At 49.8% G+C, this 16408-nt stretch overlaps 1 protein-coding gene across 3 annotated transcripts in view; it reads right to left on the reverse strand.

Annotated features, from left to right (window-relative positions):
• The window catches only part of DEUP1 (deuterosome assembly protein 1), a 70099-nt gene extending 58269 nt beyond the window's left edge, over positions 1–11830 (reverse strand). For all 3 annotated transcript variants that reach the window (XM_073558389.1, XM_073558388.1, XM_073558387.1), the window contains exons 1-4: positions 11693–11830; positions 9633–9684; positions 7149–7320; positions 4010–4105 (exon numbers count right to left, since the gene is read on the reverse strand). In XM_073558389.1, the coding sequence (XP_073414490.1) occupies positions 4010–4105; positions 7149–7320; positions 9633–9682 (318 nt within the window). In that variant the 5' untranslated portion in view covers positions 9683–9684; positions 11693–11830. The remainder of the gene's footprint in view (positions 1–4009; positions 4106–7148; positions 7321–9632; positions 9685–11692) is intronic.
• Between the last annotated feature and the right edge of the window lie 4578 nt (positions 11831–16408).

The raw sequence follows: 16408 nt of genomic DNA on the forward strand, positions 1-16408 counted from the left end.
TGGAGCCCGGAGGCGAGGAGACCCCCCGAGGACCACCGTGACCCCCAGCCGCGGCCCCCGCATAACTATGTTGGGGTCTTGCGGCCGGGGGGGGGGGCAGACGGGCCAGCCCTCCCACCACCACTCATGCTTGCACCCTCATTTATCCGCCCACTCACTCTCCCATTCACTCTTTTATTATTGGCATTCACTCCAGCACTTTCAGACCCATTCACACCCGCACTCACTCCCTCATCCATGTCACTCATATCTCCATTCATCTCTGCAAACATCTCTTCAAAAATATCCACGCCACTCTCATACTCACTATCACTCACACAAATGGTGCTTGCTTTATTTACAGTATTACTTTCTTCCACGCAGTTCTCCCTCCCACCTGCTGGGGGCCATCTCTCGCTGCCCGGTGCTCCTGGTCTGGCCTGGACAGTGCTGCTGGCCAGGAGTGCTGCTGCTCCTTTAAGGGCCTCCATGTTAGCCTGCATGTTACTCTGGCTGGGCCTGGGAGCAGCAGCTCCTGGTTTCCCCAGCTCACTTTTTTTTCTTTTGTCCAAAGCACCACAGTCGTCCTTTCCCGTCTGTACTCTCTGGGCAGGGACGGCCACTGGCACCGCTCCCTGCCCTGCATCTCCTCTCTCCGCCCCCGCCACTGGCATCCCAGGAAGAGCCGGAGCCCCAGCACCCCCAGATGACGGTAGGTGGGCTGGGGACCCCGACAACTCCCCACCAGTTTCTGGGGGCCGTGCTACATTGCTGGGAAGGGTGGGTGGGACAGAGGGCAGCGGGCCCGCCGTGGCCACGCCCCCCCGCCGGTCGCAGTCACTCCAGGCTGGGCAGTGACCCCTTGCGAGGCCACGCCCCCGGGTGACGCGAGCACAGCGGGCGGAGCCGCGACCGCCGAGGTCATGCCCCCCCGCCAGCCACAGCCACCACAGGCAGAGCAGCGGCCCCTTGCGAGGCCACACCCCCGGGTGACGCGGACGTAGCGGGCGGGACTATGGCCGAGGAGGACACGCCCCACCGCATGCCGCAGCCTTTGCAGGCCAGGCAACACTCGGGGAGGCCTCGCCCCCCTCACGGACCACCGCCGCCACCCTGTGCCCACCGCTCGACACGGGCAAGGCCGGCCACTCCCCCTCGTCACCCAATGGCGGCGGAGCCCCCTGCACGGATCCCTTTTTGGGTCGACGTGCCGGAGACCCCGCTCTCACCACGGGCGCCGATAGGGGAGCTACCAGCACCTTGCACCGCTTGAGCTGCGATTTAATTGCTGGATCGCCCTTTCTTGGCTTCTGGACCCCCAACAGCGATCCAGACCTAACGGATCCGTACGTGGGGGGCCCAGAAGCCCCAGCACTCGCTGCCGGAGGTGCGGCCCTGGCTGTACCAATTTTACCTGGTGCCAGGCCAGCCCCCCCTGCCACTGAGGGCTGAGCCTGGACACCACCACCAACACCACAACCAGCACCGACCTCCATGTCACTGCCCTGGTCTGAACTGTCACCAGATGCGACAGTCGGGTCACAACAGTCATCTCTCTCCCTGCGGACCCACCACAGGGCCCGAGCCGGGGTGGGTAGCGGGTTCCACACAGCGGGACAGAGGGGCCCCGGGAAGAGGAGCAAAAACCAGTTGTTCCTCCACGCCTTCAGAGGCCTTACGCCTGCGCCTCCTGTTACTCCTCCTCCCGGTTGCCTCATCCTCCGGGCAGACTTCATACCCAAACAACAGCGTGCCAAACCGTGCTGGGGATTCCGTCTGCCGTACTTGTTTAAGGATGAGGCAGCCCCCCTCAGAACTACTCCCGCTCCCTCCATCCCCCCCCCCCTCGCTCCCGCTTTCCTCCACATTACTGGAGTCCAGCTGGAGGGCCATCTGCTCGGGGGCTATCCCACTGTATGTTACCTGGCTCACGCTGGTGTCCGCCAGGTCTTCAGGTGGAGGTGGCCCGGGTGTGGTGTGGGCGCCATCTTGCTCTTCCTCCTCCTCGCTTTCCTCCACCTGGATGGGGACTCCTGACCCCACAGGAGACCCACCGGCCATGGCCCTGAACCGGTCCTCGTTGTGCAGTTTCTCCTGGAAGGGGCCGCTGCCGGCTATGATGGTACTTTGCCGGTCCTCCAGGGCCCGAATCTCCCCTTTCAGCCGCTTGACTGTGGCGGCGACCTCCGCTCTCTTTGAGGCTGGGAGCCTGTTTTTACTGATGACCCGGGCTCCCTCCAACTCCCCCCGGAGTCTCCTGAGCTGCTTGCCGGCCTCCTCGTACTCGGAGAGGTGGGCATGGATGTGGGAGGCGTAGGTGGTAGCCGGCTCTCCCGCAACCTTGGACCCCCAGATGTTAAGGGGGGCCCCGCCTCACCTCTGCCGGCTGCTGCACCTCCGGGGAAGGGCCCGCCACAGCCTTCACTTCAGGGGTCTCGGACCCTGGAGCCTTGCGGCCCCCTGGGGTCCGCTTTTTCCCCATCCCTGGGTCTGGCTGGCTGTGCCTTGGGCCTCCTGATGGTGGATGAGGCCCCCCCACCCCCAGCTGGCTTGCCGGGGGGTGGGAACCAGGGGCACAGCCCCGGCGCTCAGTCCCAGGGAGAGTCCTCTTTCCTGGGAAGGGGGCAGATGGAAAGTCCTTGCAGGAAAAAAAACCTCCCTTCCCAGGAGCTTAGCAAAACCCCAGCCTGCAGACGCTCAGCTGCGACGCTCCTCCTCTTCCTGGGCGTGTACAGAGCTGCACTCACTATTCTGCTGGTGCAGTCACTGTGTACATACATTACTGATCCTGAGTGACTTCCTGTATTATACCCCAGAGTATAATGCAGGATGTAACTCAGGATCAGTAATGTATGTACCCAGTGACTGCACCAGCAGAATAGTGAGTGCAGCTCTGGGGTATAATACAGGAAGTCACTCAGGTTCAGTAATGTATGTACACAGTGACTGCACCAGCAGAATAGTGAGTGCAGCTCTGGGGTATAATACAGGATGTAACTCAGGATCAGTAATGTAATGTATGTACACAGTGACTGCACCAGCAGAATAGTGAGTGCAGCTCTGGGGTATAATACAGGAAGTCACTCAGGATCAGTAATGTATGTACACAGTGACTGCACCAGCAGAATAGTGAGTGCAGCTCTGGAGTTTAATACAGGATATAACTCAGGATTAGTAATGTAATGTATGTACACAGTGACTGCACCAGCAGAATAGTGAGTGCAGCTCTAGGGTATAAAACAGGATGTAATTCAGGATCAGTAATGTATGTACACAGTGACCGCACCAGCAGAATAGTGAGTGCAGCTCTGGAGTATAATACAGGATGTAACTCAGGATCAGTAATGTATGTACACAGTGACTGCACCAGCAGAATAGTGAGTGCAGCTCTGGAGTTTAATACAGGATGTAACTCAGGATTAGTAATGTAATGTATGTACACAGTGACTGCACCAGCAGAATAGTGAGTGCAGCTCTAGGGTATAAAACAGGATGTAACTCAGGATCAGTAATGTATGTACACAGTGACTGCACCAGCAGAATAGTGAGTGCAGCTCTGGGGTATAATACAGGATGCAACTCAGGATCACTCACTATTCTGCTGGTGCAGTCACTGTGTACATACATTACTGATCCTGAGTGACTTCCTGTATTATACTCCAGAGCTGCACTCAATATTCTGCTGGTGCAGTCACTGTGTACATACATTACATTACTGATCCTGAGTTACATCCTGTATTATACTCCAGAGCTGCACTCAATATTCTGCTGGTGCAGTCACTGTGTACATACATTACATTACTGATCCTGAGTTACATCCTGTATTATATTCCAGAGCTGCACTCAATATTCTGCTTGTGCAGTCACTGGGTACATACATTACATTACATTACTGATCCTGAGTTACATCCTGTATTATACTCCAGAGCTGCACTCACTATTCTGCTGCTGGAGTCCTTCGCTGCTATCATGTGATCCTCAGTTGGGAAGGACGGCTGTGTTTTCTGTGCTTTTTTCTCCTCTCTCCTACCTGATTTTTCAGAGCTTCCAGCTGGGTCTCGTAGTTTTGGACGACTTCATGCCGACTCTTTTCTGCTTCTTCCAACTTTTTCGAGAGGACTCCAATCTAAGGCAATAAAAAAAACAACAAAGAACAGTGGAAGGATATCAGTTACCGTATTGTCTTTTATAACTGACCAATATTTCCGGGACTCCTGGGTCAGATGTGATGAGGCATTCGGATGGATGGAAACCTTTGTCCTGGGGATCACTGTGCGATCCAACTTCTCACATATAAATGATCTGATGCCGCCTCATCCCGGGTCGTAGCAGCTTCACTTCTGCTCCTACGTTCTACGGGACACAGCATGTGACCGGAGCGGTGCGTGGAGGGGGCTGGCTGGCGACTCATCTCAATATCTAAGCCAGATCCATTTTCTGCTATGGCTGATGCATGGATGAAGAAAGGGGTGGGCTTGGTGGCTATTGAAACAGGCAGCAAGCCAGCCCCCTTCATGTTCTGCACAGGACCAGATGTGAAGATGCATCTAACGAGATTTGTGGGACCTTGGTCCAGTGGGCAAGTCAGTAGCCTGTGGTCTCCGGACCAGCGCCCTGCGGACCTCCCTCTACCTGCCGGCGTCCCCAGCGCCTCTTCTGATCAGTAGCCCCAAACCAAATGGTCATCAGTAAGTGTATACAATAACATGTAGGGAGTCTCACATGCAATGCACCCTGGGAAAAAAAAGTATGCAAATTACTTCTCCTCCATAAGGAACAATATTGTCTCTCTAGTGCCACCTATAGGTAAATACCCTTTATGTAATGTTTTAGGAACAAGTAGATGTCAGGTGAACTCAGGATTACCTTAAAGCTTTCTTGTATTTTAACAAAGAGAATGACGAAAATCTTATTTTGCTGCCCCCATCACCCCACAAGATAAAACAGCTTTGGGGGCACATATCGATCTAACATGTCTAGTGATTGTGTCTCATTACCACCAATGTACTCTTTTTAAGTGGATAATTCCCATTCAGCAGCATTCTGCCAGTACTATAGGTGCAAGAACCTATCAATTCCAAGCATGCAACACTCCTCCTGCCAATGTCCAATAGTTTCCCAGCCCTAACCTTCCTTGGTATGCTTGTATGAAGGCTAGCAAACTGGAGATCAGAGACAAATACCAGCCCCCACTTCCTGTAGAGCGACAACAATCAGCCCCCACTTTTAGTAGCGAGACCAAAGCCTGGCCCTGCTTCCTATAGAAAGCGAAGTCCCCCTAGTTCCTGAAGAAAGCAAAGACCCAACCTCTTCCCGTAGGAAACCAAAGATCCATCCCCGCTTTATGTAGAAAGTCAAATAACCACCCCCACTCCCTGTAGAAAGGCAAAGAAAGACCGACCTCATTTCCTGTACAAAGTCAAAATTCCACCCCACTTTCTGTAGAAAGTCAGACCTGCCCTCTCATGTCCTTTTGATAGTCAAAGACCTACTCTCGCTTCCAGTTTCAAGTCAAATACCCACCCCTGCTCCCAATAGAAATGCAAAGATATACCCGCCCCCGCTTCCCATAGAAAGTCAAAACACTTGCCATGCAACCTGTAGAGAAACAAAGGCCAACCTTCCCTTCCTGTAGAAAGCCAAAAACCCACCCTGCTTCCTGTAGAAAGTCAAAGACTGCCACCCCCTTCCAGTAGAAAGTGAAAATCAGCCCCCATTTCCAGTTGAAAGGCAAATACTCACTCCCACTCACTGTAGAATGTCAAAGAAAGACCAGCCCCCGCTTCCTGTAAAGACAAAGACCAGCCCCCGCTTCCTGTAGAAAGACAAAGACCAGTCCCCGCTTCCTGTAGATAAAGAACAGTCCCTGCTTCCTGTAGAAAGACAAAGACCAGCCCCCGCTTCCTGTAGAAAGACAAAGACTAGCCTCCGCTTCCTGTAGATAAAGAACAGTCCCTGCTTCCTGTAGAAATACAAAGAACAGTCCCCACTTCCTGTAGAAAGACAAAGAACAGTCCCCGCTTCCTGTAGATAAAGAACAGTCCCTGCTTCCTGTAGAAAGACAAAGACCAGCCCCCGCTTCCTGTAGAAAGACAAAGACTAGCCTCCGCTTCCTGTAGAAAGACAAAGAACAGTCCCCGCTTCCTGTAGATAAAGAACAGTCCCTGCTTCCTGTAGAAAGACAAAGAACAGTCCCCACTTCCTGTAGAAAGACAAAGAACAGTCCCCGCTTCCTGTAGATAAAGAACAGTCCCTGCTTCCTGTAGAAAGACAAAGACCAGCCCCCCGCTTCCTGTAGAAAGACAAAGACTAGCCTCCGCTTCCTGTAGAAAGACAAAGAACAGTCCCCGCTTCCTGTAGATAAAGAACAGTCCCTGCTTCCTGTAGAAAGACAAAGAACAGTCCCTGCTTCCTGTAGAAAGACAAAGAACAGTCCCCGCTTCCTGTAGAAAGGCAAAGACCAGCCTCCGCTTACTGTAAAGACCAGCCTCCACTTCTTGTAGATAAAGACCAGCCCCCGATTACTGTAGGTAAAGAGCAGCACCTGCATCCTGCAGATAAAGACCAGCCCCACTTCCTGTAAATAAAGAGCAGCCCCCGCTTCCTGTAAGCCCCCGCTTCCTGTAGATAAAGAGCAGCCCCCGCTTCCTGTAAGCCCCCGCTTCCTGTAGAAAGTCAAAGACCAACCTCTACTTCCTAAAGATAAAGACCAGCCCCCGCTTCCTGTAGATAAAGAACCGTTCCTGCTTTCTGTAGATGTAGATAAAGACTAGCCCCCGCTTACTGTAGATAAAGACCAGCCTCCGCTTCCTGTAAGCCCCCGCTTACTGTAGATAAAGACCAGCCTCCGCTTCCTGTAGAAAGTCAAAGACCAACCTCCACTTCCTAAAGATTAAGAGCAGCCCCCGCTTCCTGCAGATGGAGATTAAGACCAGCATCATCCACATCAGTCTCTGCTGCAGCAGAAGGATTACACTTGAGTACAGGCCGTGGACAGTAAGTGACACAGAAGGAGACACCTCGTAGTTGATACCTTACCGCGATTATGATCGTACAGGGACATACAGGCCACATACCTATAGGGGTCATTTCTGATACAGTCTTTCCTTCTGGAGAAGAGCTAATGTGCATACGATAATATTACGAGGAGTGACCCAATACTCCATTACCTCACAGTCCTTCTGATCCAAGGCACATCCGGTTCTGGTCAGCTCCAGCTCCTGAGCCTGCAGCCTCTGCTCCAGCACCAGGACCTGCTTCTCCCACTCCCCCTTCTTGCTATTCACCATGATGTCGATCTGGTGCATCAGCTCCTCCAGCTCGTTCTCACAGGAGGAGTCACTGGGATACAAAGGAAACTATTCAGATTCTATGCAAAGAAAGGTTTCGTTACAATCCTAGCTGAGGTCGAAAAAAAATCTGATCCGCCATGCTTTACACTGCAGCGCTGTATAGTCACCTGACCCATTCACACATTACTGTTGTTTCCCAGCTTCAGAGTGTAGAAGGTTTCCATTCACTGACAACAAGCAGCAATCTTGAAAAAAACTCAGGGATTCAGACACATAGTCCCCATTTCATTTGCGCTTTTGTTCTCTAGTTGACTTTCGCCTGTTTTTCATTGGCGCCTTTTTAATGTCCATTTTACGTGGTCCACTCCGGTTGTGACGTCACTTCTGGCTCGGTGGAGGCTGTCGGAGCGGCAGTGCTGGAGCGGATGGCGGAGTCATGCGAGGTAAATATGACTTTTTCTAATCTTTTATTAAGAAATCCCTACAAGGCTATGTGCACACAGTGCGTTTTTTCTGTGCGGAAATAGGCCAAAAACCACTATGGAATCCTTATGCAAGCTAATTCTATGACAATCCTGAAGTGTTGTGCACATGATCACTAAATTTCCTTTATTTGCAGCGCGTTTTTTTTCTTCAACATGTCAATTCTTTGTGCGTTTCTGCAGCGTTTTTCATCCATTTACTTCAATTGAGTCAGTCAAATCCGCAGCAAAAACGTAGGGATAAAAATGTTTGCGGATTTGCTGAGTTTTAGTCTTGTGTTTTACTGGCTTCCTATGGTGTTTCCCAATCTGTCATCTGTGTGACAGCGTGGGAAACACCGGCGGAGTAGTTCTTATCAGCAGTAATGCTACCGCCAGTAAGACCGTCAGAGCACTGTGGAATCGTGCTGTCAGATGTCAGCGTGACCCCGCAGCTGTGACTGTCACCCGCAGCGGTGACTTGCGGTAAAAAGCTTACTGGAGGTCAGCAGGTGTCGGCTGATGAGACTACTACTCCCATCAGCTGTGTCTGTTGTCACTGATCACAGAGACAGCAGGTGCCACTGATGGGAGACGTAGTGGTGGTGCCGTGAGAGCACCGGAAATGAACAGCTGATGAACTCCGGTGAACTCTCACGGCAGATACACTGCGGGAGAGATTACCTCCTGTGTCAGTGTATTGCCTTCAGTCTCAAAGTCATCAGGATCATTGTGGGACATTAGGGACATTATGGATTATCTTCTCTGCGGACAGGTGAGGAATATTTTGGTTTATGTTATTTTTGTTGCAGGAGATGTTGGCTTCAGTGGATTCATCAAAGGAGTCGGGTCATTATTTCAAATAAAGGACTTTATTCTGGGTGTCTGTGTTTTTATACAATAACACTATGGGGTTACTAATGGATAGGTGTCTTATAGACACCTCTCCATTACTATCATGTGGGCTTGATGTCACCTGACAATACAAAGTTGACATCAACCCCAAAAATATGAATCCCACTCGCCACCGCTACAGGGCAAGTGGGAAGAGCGATGCTAAGCACCAGATTTGGGGCCTCTTATAGATGCACCTTTTCTGGGGCGGCTGAAAGGTTATCTTTTTTAGTCTGGGAGGGGGCCAATATCCATGGACCCTTCCTAGGCTATTAATATAAGCCCGCTGCTGTCTGCCTAGCCTTTGCTGGTTAGATTTTATACGGGGACATTATGTAAATTGTTTTCTGGGGTCCCCCTGTAAACTAGCAAGTAAATGCCAAGTAAACAGCTGCGAGCTGATATTAATAGCCTGGGAACCTTTATGGCTATTGGTTCCTTCCCAGAATATTAATATCAGCCCTCAGCCGTTGGCTTTCCCTCTGCTGGTTATTAAAATTACGCGGGAGCCCAAGCAATTTTTTTTTCATTTTTTTTCTTTAAAATTAACAGTTGTTGTCTAGTTACAGCCTATGTACAGTATGTTCGTTCTGTTAACTCTCCTACATAGGCTGGTGACAACATGTCTGTTTGTGTTTACTTATTGGCTTAGTAATGAGTGTGTCGGGCTGACACCTTTTCATTACTAAGCTGACACCAAGCCCTAGTCCCATTACGCTGATGCCACACTGCATCAGCATGAAAAAAGTAGTGTTGAACCAAGAAGTTACATCACAAAACTTTTTTTTTTAAATATATTTATTCAGCTCAAAAAAGTCATCATTGCTGTACAAAAACACACGCAAAGACGCACCAAAAACAGACGAGTTTGCCGCAGCGTTTTTTCCTGCCAAGGGATGCTGAAACCTTGCAGAAATTTCTGCAAGCAAATACTCAAGATGTGCACATCGCCTAACACTGGTGACGATGGTGATGTGTGGAAATGTCAGCAGGACCTGGCACTCACCCCAATGTCTGGTACTTCTGGAAGGCCGCCCGCTGCTTGGTCACGTCCATTGCTAGAAGGAAACACAAAGAACACATCAAGGCCGACTGCATACCCAAGACTGCGACTGGCCATTAGCTCGTTTGGCAGTTAGGGGCAAGTTGGCAGCCCCCCATACACATCAGATGGTGGCCCAGTCCCACAGATCTGTCCCACAAACATCTAATTTGTAGATCTGCTCTTGTATTTGGGTGATCATTCGATTGTCATACACATGGCTGCGAATTACAGCACAAGCACGGCTACGGAACGAAGTACATTACTTCTTATATCCTCAGCTTCTGCAGAACTTCTTCACAGAATGGAAGCTTACAGTCCGCCATCGATTTAGTATGAATTACGGTCATCCTTGCCATAAAGGTCTGCAGCAGCTTGTAGTGCGACCTTCCACCCACAGTTTGCAGCACGCCCTTACGGCCCCAGCCTGCTTCACGCCCTCACACCCCCAGCTTGCCCAGCCTGCCATGCTCCCTTACGCCCACAGCTTGCCCTGCACCCCCAGCCTGCCTCGTGCCCTTACGCCCCCCCAGCCTGCCTCGTGCCCTTACGCCCCCCAGCCTGCCTCGTGCCCTTACGCCCCCCAGCCTGCCATGCTCCCTTACGCCCCCCAGCCTGCCATGCTCCCTTACGCCCCCCAGCCTGCCTCGTTCCCTTACGCCCCCCAGCCTGCCATGCTCCCTTACACCCCCTCAGGCTGCTCTGCGCCCTTACGCCCCCAGCCTGCCACGCTCCTTTACGCCCCCAGCCCGGCCCTCGCCCTTACGACCCCAGCCTGCCCAGCCTGTCACACTCCATTACGCCTTCAGCCTGCCCCACGCCCTTACGCCCCCAGCTTGCTCCGTGCCTCCAGCCTGCCTCGCGTCCTTACGCCCCCAGCCTGCCTCGCGCCCTTACGACCCAAGCCTGCCCTTACACCCACAGCTTGCCCAGCATGCCACACTCCCTTACGCCCCTAGCTTGCCCAGCCTGCCCCGCTCCCCTCGCCCCCAGCCTGCCATGGTCCCTTACGCCCCCAGCTTGCCCAGCCTGCCCCAATTCCTTACGCCCCCAGCTTGCCCCGCGCCCTTACGCCCCCAGCTTGTCTTGCAACTTCCCGCCTCCAGCTTGCGGCGCACCCTTCCTCCCCAAGCATGACCAGCGGCCTTCCACCACTTAACCATGTGACCAACGGAAGCCTAATCCTCGGACTTTGGATCTAGGAGGAGGGTAGCCAAAATTCCTGGGCCGCAACGCAACTCAGGGGAAGCAGAACTATGGGGCTCCGCGATTTGGTAGAGTGGGGCCCAGGGAGTAACTGTAATTAGACTTTGTGTCTCATGAGAGGGGGGGGGGGGGGGAGAAGCGTTTTGGAAACCAAAACTCAACTATGGTACCCCAAACTTGGGGAGAGAAGTTCAATAATGGGACTCAGATGTGGGGGGACTCAAGATGGAAACTGCACCCCCCACCTCATGTCTGGGAATCTTGTGAGAAGAACACCCCAGGGGAACCCACTAACATTACAAGGTGTAATACTGGGTCCACGAGACGTAAAGGCATTGCACGCCCTCGGGGACAATTTTTTTCTTTTTTCTCTTAAATTCATGTATTTGTGGCTAAAAAAAATCACCATTGTTATAGGGATTCATGAAACATTCTGCACCGACTGCTTTCAGTAGCCTCCGGCTGCAGGAGGAGTCATTGGAGAATCTGTCAGCGAGCTTTTGTTTTTCTGATGCGCAGACAGGAGGGTTTGTGACTAGATTCTCTTTTTCGGAGCTGTAAAAGCCAAAAATGGTGCAAAATTTTGTAATGGAACCCCAGCACCAAATACACGGATTTAAGAAAACTTTAATAATAATTGTCCCCAAAGAACGACAACCCCTTTAATAAACCACAACTTGCCCCAAAAACAAAGCATCAGCTGCCTCCTGCCAGGGACATTATGTGCACACAGAAGCATCATGGGGACCCGGTCAGTGACAGAAAACGTACTGCCTGCAAGAACTGCAATTCCCAGAATGCCCCAGCAGACCCCGTACCTTCGTATCCGGCGCTCTCCCCCGGGACTGACCCACCGGGCTGTGCCCCGCACTCACACTACAGCGTAACCGCGCCACAGCTGCCGCCGGGACGTAACCACGCCCCCTTCATGGAGACACTACCATTATGATCCCGCCCACCGAACTTTCCACCCCATCAGCGCACCTGTATGGCAGTAAACCACGCCCCGTTTCTAATCTGGCAGTTATAAACCCCCATGTGGACGACGCCGTTTGTTGCCTTAGCGACAATGAGCAACGACGGGAAGTGATGAGAGTCAAAATTCATCGCTTTGCGAAACAACATGCCTGTCTATGTTTTCTAGCCTTATTTTTTTTATTATTATTATGTTATACACATGTATGATTATATACCCCTACTCATTCTATGAAGGGGGTAGGGGCATCGCTCTGCTCTCACTTTGAAGGGGGTCCATCAACGCAAGTGCAAACTCCAAGTGACCCGCCAGGTCTATGCGCTGCAATACATGCTGCCAGCCAATCAGAGGCCAACAGCTGACCCTGGCGTGCATGCAGTGTCGGACTGGGATGCCAAGGGTCCACCAGTAACATTGACTTTGGGGGGGCCCACTTTTCACCTGCAAACAAATATTACATGACCCTGGTTCACAAATGTACCTATATCTCTTTATAATAATAAACTGGGTAGTTTGGTTGATGAATGAGATGCTGCTTTTTTCTGTACAGAGAGAATCGAGAATTATGACAAGTACTGCCCATACAGTGGGGTTGGGGGGCTTAGATTTGCACAGGGGCCCACCGGGGAATTCCCCTGTTCCCCTGTGGGCCAGTCCGAGCCTGCGTGCATGTGACTGATGGTGTATGGCAGTGACGTCATACACTCCCATCACCTGCACGCTGAAGTCACAAGACGAGCAATGGGGGAGCGAGGGAAGGTGAGTAGAATCGTTTTTTTTTTTTATCTTCCTCTTCCTGCACAATTGGACAGTAGGTGGGGACAGTGACGGCAGCGCTGATTGGGCACCGGCGTAACGTGACAGGAGCACAGGAACCTCGGGGAGAGCGAGTGCCGACACGGCGGGAACAGTCCCAGCAGAGGGGGGGTAGTATTAGCTTTATACTTTGATGGGGGTCAAGTGAGGGGCATGAGAAGAAGTTGCCCAAGTAGTAGACAAGTTCTTTAAGTAACAGCGGCAGAATGAGGAATATATACCAGGATAGGGGATATATATACCAGGATGGGGAACATATATACCAGGATGGGGCATATATATACCAGGATGGGGAATATATATACCAGGATGGGGAATATATATACCAGGATGGAGCATATATATACCAGGATGGGGGATATATATATATATATATATATATATATATATATATAAGGATGGAGGATATATATGGCATGATGGGGAACATATATACCAGGATGGGGGATATACTGTGTATATATATATGTGTATATATACAGTGGGGAAAAAAAGTATTTAGTCAGTCAGCAATAGTGCAAGTTCCACCACTTAAAAAGATGAGAGGCGTCTGTAATTTACATCATAGGTAGACCTCAACTATGGGAGACAAACTGAGAAAAAAAAATCCAGAAAATCACATTGTCTGTTTTTTTTTCATTTTATTTGCATATTATGGTGGAAAATAAGTATTTGGTCAGAAACAAGCAATCAAAAATTTCTGGCTCTCACAGACCTGTAACTTCTTCTTTAAGAGTCTCCTCTTTCCTCCACTCATTACCTGTAGTAATGACACCTGTTTAAACTTGTTATCAGTATAAAAAGACACCTGTGCACACCCTCAAACAGTCTGACTCCAAACTCCACTATGGTGAAGACCAAAGAGCTGTCAAAGGACACCAGAAACAAAATTGTAGCCCTGCACCAGGCTGGGAAGACTGAATCTGCAATAGCCAACCAGCTTGGAGTGAAGAAATCAACTGTGGGAGCAATAATTAGAAAATGGAAGACATACAAGACCACTGATAATCTCCCTCGATCTGGTGCTCCACGCAAAATCCCACCCCGTGGGGTCAGAATGATCACAAGAACGGTGAGCAAAAATCCCAAAACCACGCGGGGGGACCTAGTGAATGAACTGCAGAGAGCTGGGACCAATGTAACAAGGCCTACCATAAGTAACACACTACGCCACCATGGACTCAGATCCTGCAGTGCCAGACGTGTCCCACTGCTTAAGCCTGTACATGTCCGGGCCCGTCTGAAGTTTGCTAGAGAGCATTTGGATGATCCAGAGGAGTTTTGGGAGAATGTCCTATGGTCTGATGAAACCAAACTGGAACTGTTTGGTAGAAACACAACTTGTCGTGTTTGGAGGAAAAAGAATACTGAGTTGCATCCATCAAACACCATACCTACTGTAAAGCATGGTGGTGGAAACATCATGCTTTGGGGCTGTTTCTCTGCAAAGGGGCCAGGACGACTGATCCGGGTACATGAAAGAATGAATGGGGCCATGTATCATGAGATTTTGAGTGCAAACCTCCTTCCATCAGCAAGGTCATTGAAGATGAAACGTGGCTGGGTCTTTCAACATGACAATGATCCAAAGCACACCGCCAGGGCAACGAAGGAGTGGCTTCGTAAGAAGCATTTCAAGGTCCTGGAGTGGCCTAGCCAGTCTTCAGATCTCAACCCTATAGAAAACCTTTGGAGGGAGTTGAAAGTCCGTGTTGCCAAGCGAAAAGCCAAAAACATCACTGCTCTAGAGGAGATCTGCATGGAGGAATGGGCCAACATACCAACAACAGTGTGTGGCAACTTTGTGAAGACTTACAGAAAACGTTTGACCTCTGTCATTGCCAACAAAGGATATATCACAAAGTATTGAGATGAAATTTTGTTTCTGACCAAATACTTATTTTCCACCATAATATGCAAATAAAATGAAAAAAAAAACAGACAATGTGATTTTCTGGATTTTTTTTTCTCAGTTTGTCTCCCATAGTTGAGGTCTACCTATGATGTAAATTACAGACGCCTCTCATCTTTTTAAGTGGTGGAACTTGCACTATTGCTGACTGACTAAATACTTTTTTTCCCCACTGTACATATACATACGAGGATGGGGCATATATATACACCATCACGGGATATATATATATATTTATATATAAAAGGATGGAGGATATACAGTATATGGCATGATGGGGAATATATATACCAGGATGAGGCCCAGGATGAAGGGTATTTACCAGGATGGGGGATATATATACAAGGAAGGAGCCCAAGATGGGGGACATAACTTCATAATGGGGGAGGTGGTGCAACTTGTACTGTATGTCCTTATAGGATTCAGAATATCACAGGTGCGGAACGGGGGGTGGTCAGGTTCAAATCTTGCTCCGGTGCCCATCAGACTGTAGTTACACCACTGACTGCTATACTATAGTATTGCAGAACAGAGCCCAAATCATGGTCTCCTATGATGCATATGGCTGGGCTTCACAGGAATACCAAGATGGAACACCAACAGGAGTCTTCAGCAGGACTCTGGCTGCCATAACAAACAATTGGCAGCCCGTGATCATGAACGGGAAGGGTCTGATGCATGTCCTAACTTCCTAACTGGGATGGGGCAATTTTAATGATACTATCATAGATTGAAAGCAGAATTTACTGTAAGTGGCTAAACAGCAGTAATAAAGGCTAGCTCTGGTCATTGATGTTATACCTCGCTCCATCATGGATATGTAAGTCATGGAAATTGATAAAGTTACAGGAACATGATTTTGAGACTCAGGATTTCTCAACATTCTGAATTCACAGCTAAAATCTGTCTTCATTGAACATTGATTTTCCCATTACTGAGATAGGAGATGACAGTTGGTGCCTATAAGGTTCTATGGAGAACTGTAGCTTGACGTTATAGGAGAACTTGCAGCTGAACGTCTGTGTCTGCCTTCTCCCTCCCATCTCCATAGAATTTTAGAAGCACCAACTGTCATTTCCTTTCTCAGTATTTTGAAAGTCTGTCTTCACCGAATACACATTTTACCAATGAATTGAGAATGAATGATCAACCCAGGAGGTGAAAATAACAAGTTTCTTATTTTAACGTGTAAAAACTACAATTACTCTTAACGTGTAACTTAATTTATGTCCTTTTGTTAAGCCTTTTCATCCCCTTTCAAGGGTTATTCCCTAAAAAAACATGCTATCCCCTATTGATATGAATAATGATAACTTGCTGATCGGTGCGACCCCAGAGATCCTGAGATCAGGCCTCTGGAACCCCAATCCTGAATGTAGCGGAGGTGCACATGCTTGACTTCCACTCCTTTTGACTTTGAGACTTCTGGTGTGTTATACTCAACAGTCCCATAGCCAATATTAGAAGCAGAGGTCGACCAAGTGCATCTCGGCTCCATAGCCTAGATCCAGAGCCCTGACCTTGGCATTACTGGTGTCCCAAAGGTCAGATCCCCAGCAATCAGCAAATCATTCCATATCCCAAGAAATAACTTGTTTTTTTTAAATAAACATTTAAATATCAATATATAGGTGGGCATCCAAGTCCCGAGACCCCCGCTGGATACCTTTCGGTAGAAACGTTAACCTTACCCTGCAGAAGAGATCAGTGGGGTGTAGACCTACAGATCTTCTATTCAGATTGTACACCACTGTGTGCATGCTCATGGGGGAGTTGATCACTTTTGCCCCATGGTTTGAGTGATGAGTTGAGGCCTCCGGACCCAGACCC

This window comes from Dendrobates tinctorius, unplaced genomic scaffold (assembly GCF_039654945.1).
Source record: "Dendrobates tinctorius isolate UK_male_01 unplaced genomic scaffold, ASM3965494v1 ptg000256l, whole genome shotgun sequence".
NCBI lineage: Eukaryota > Metazoa > Chordata > Amphibia > Anura > Dendrobatidae > Dendrobates > Dendrobates tinctorius.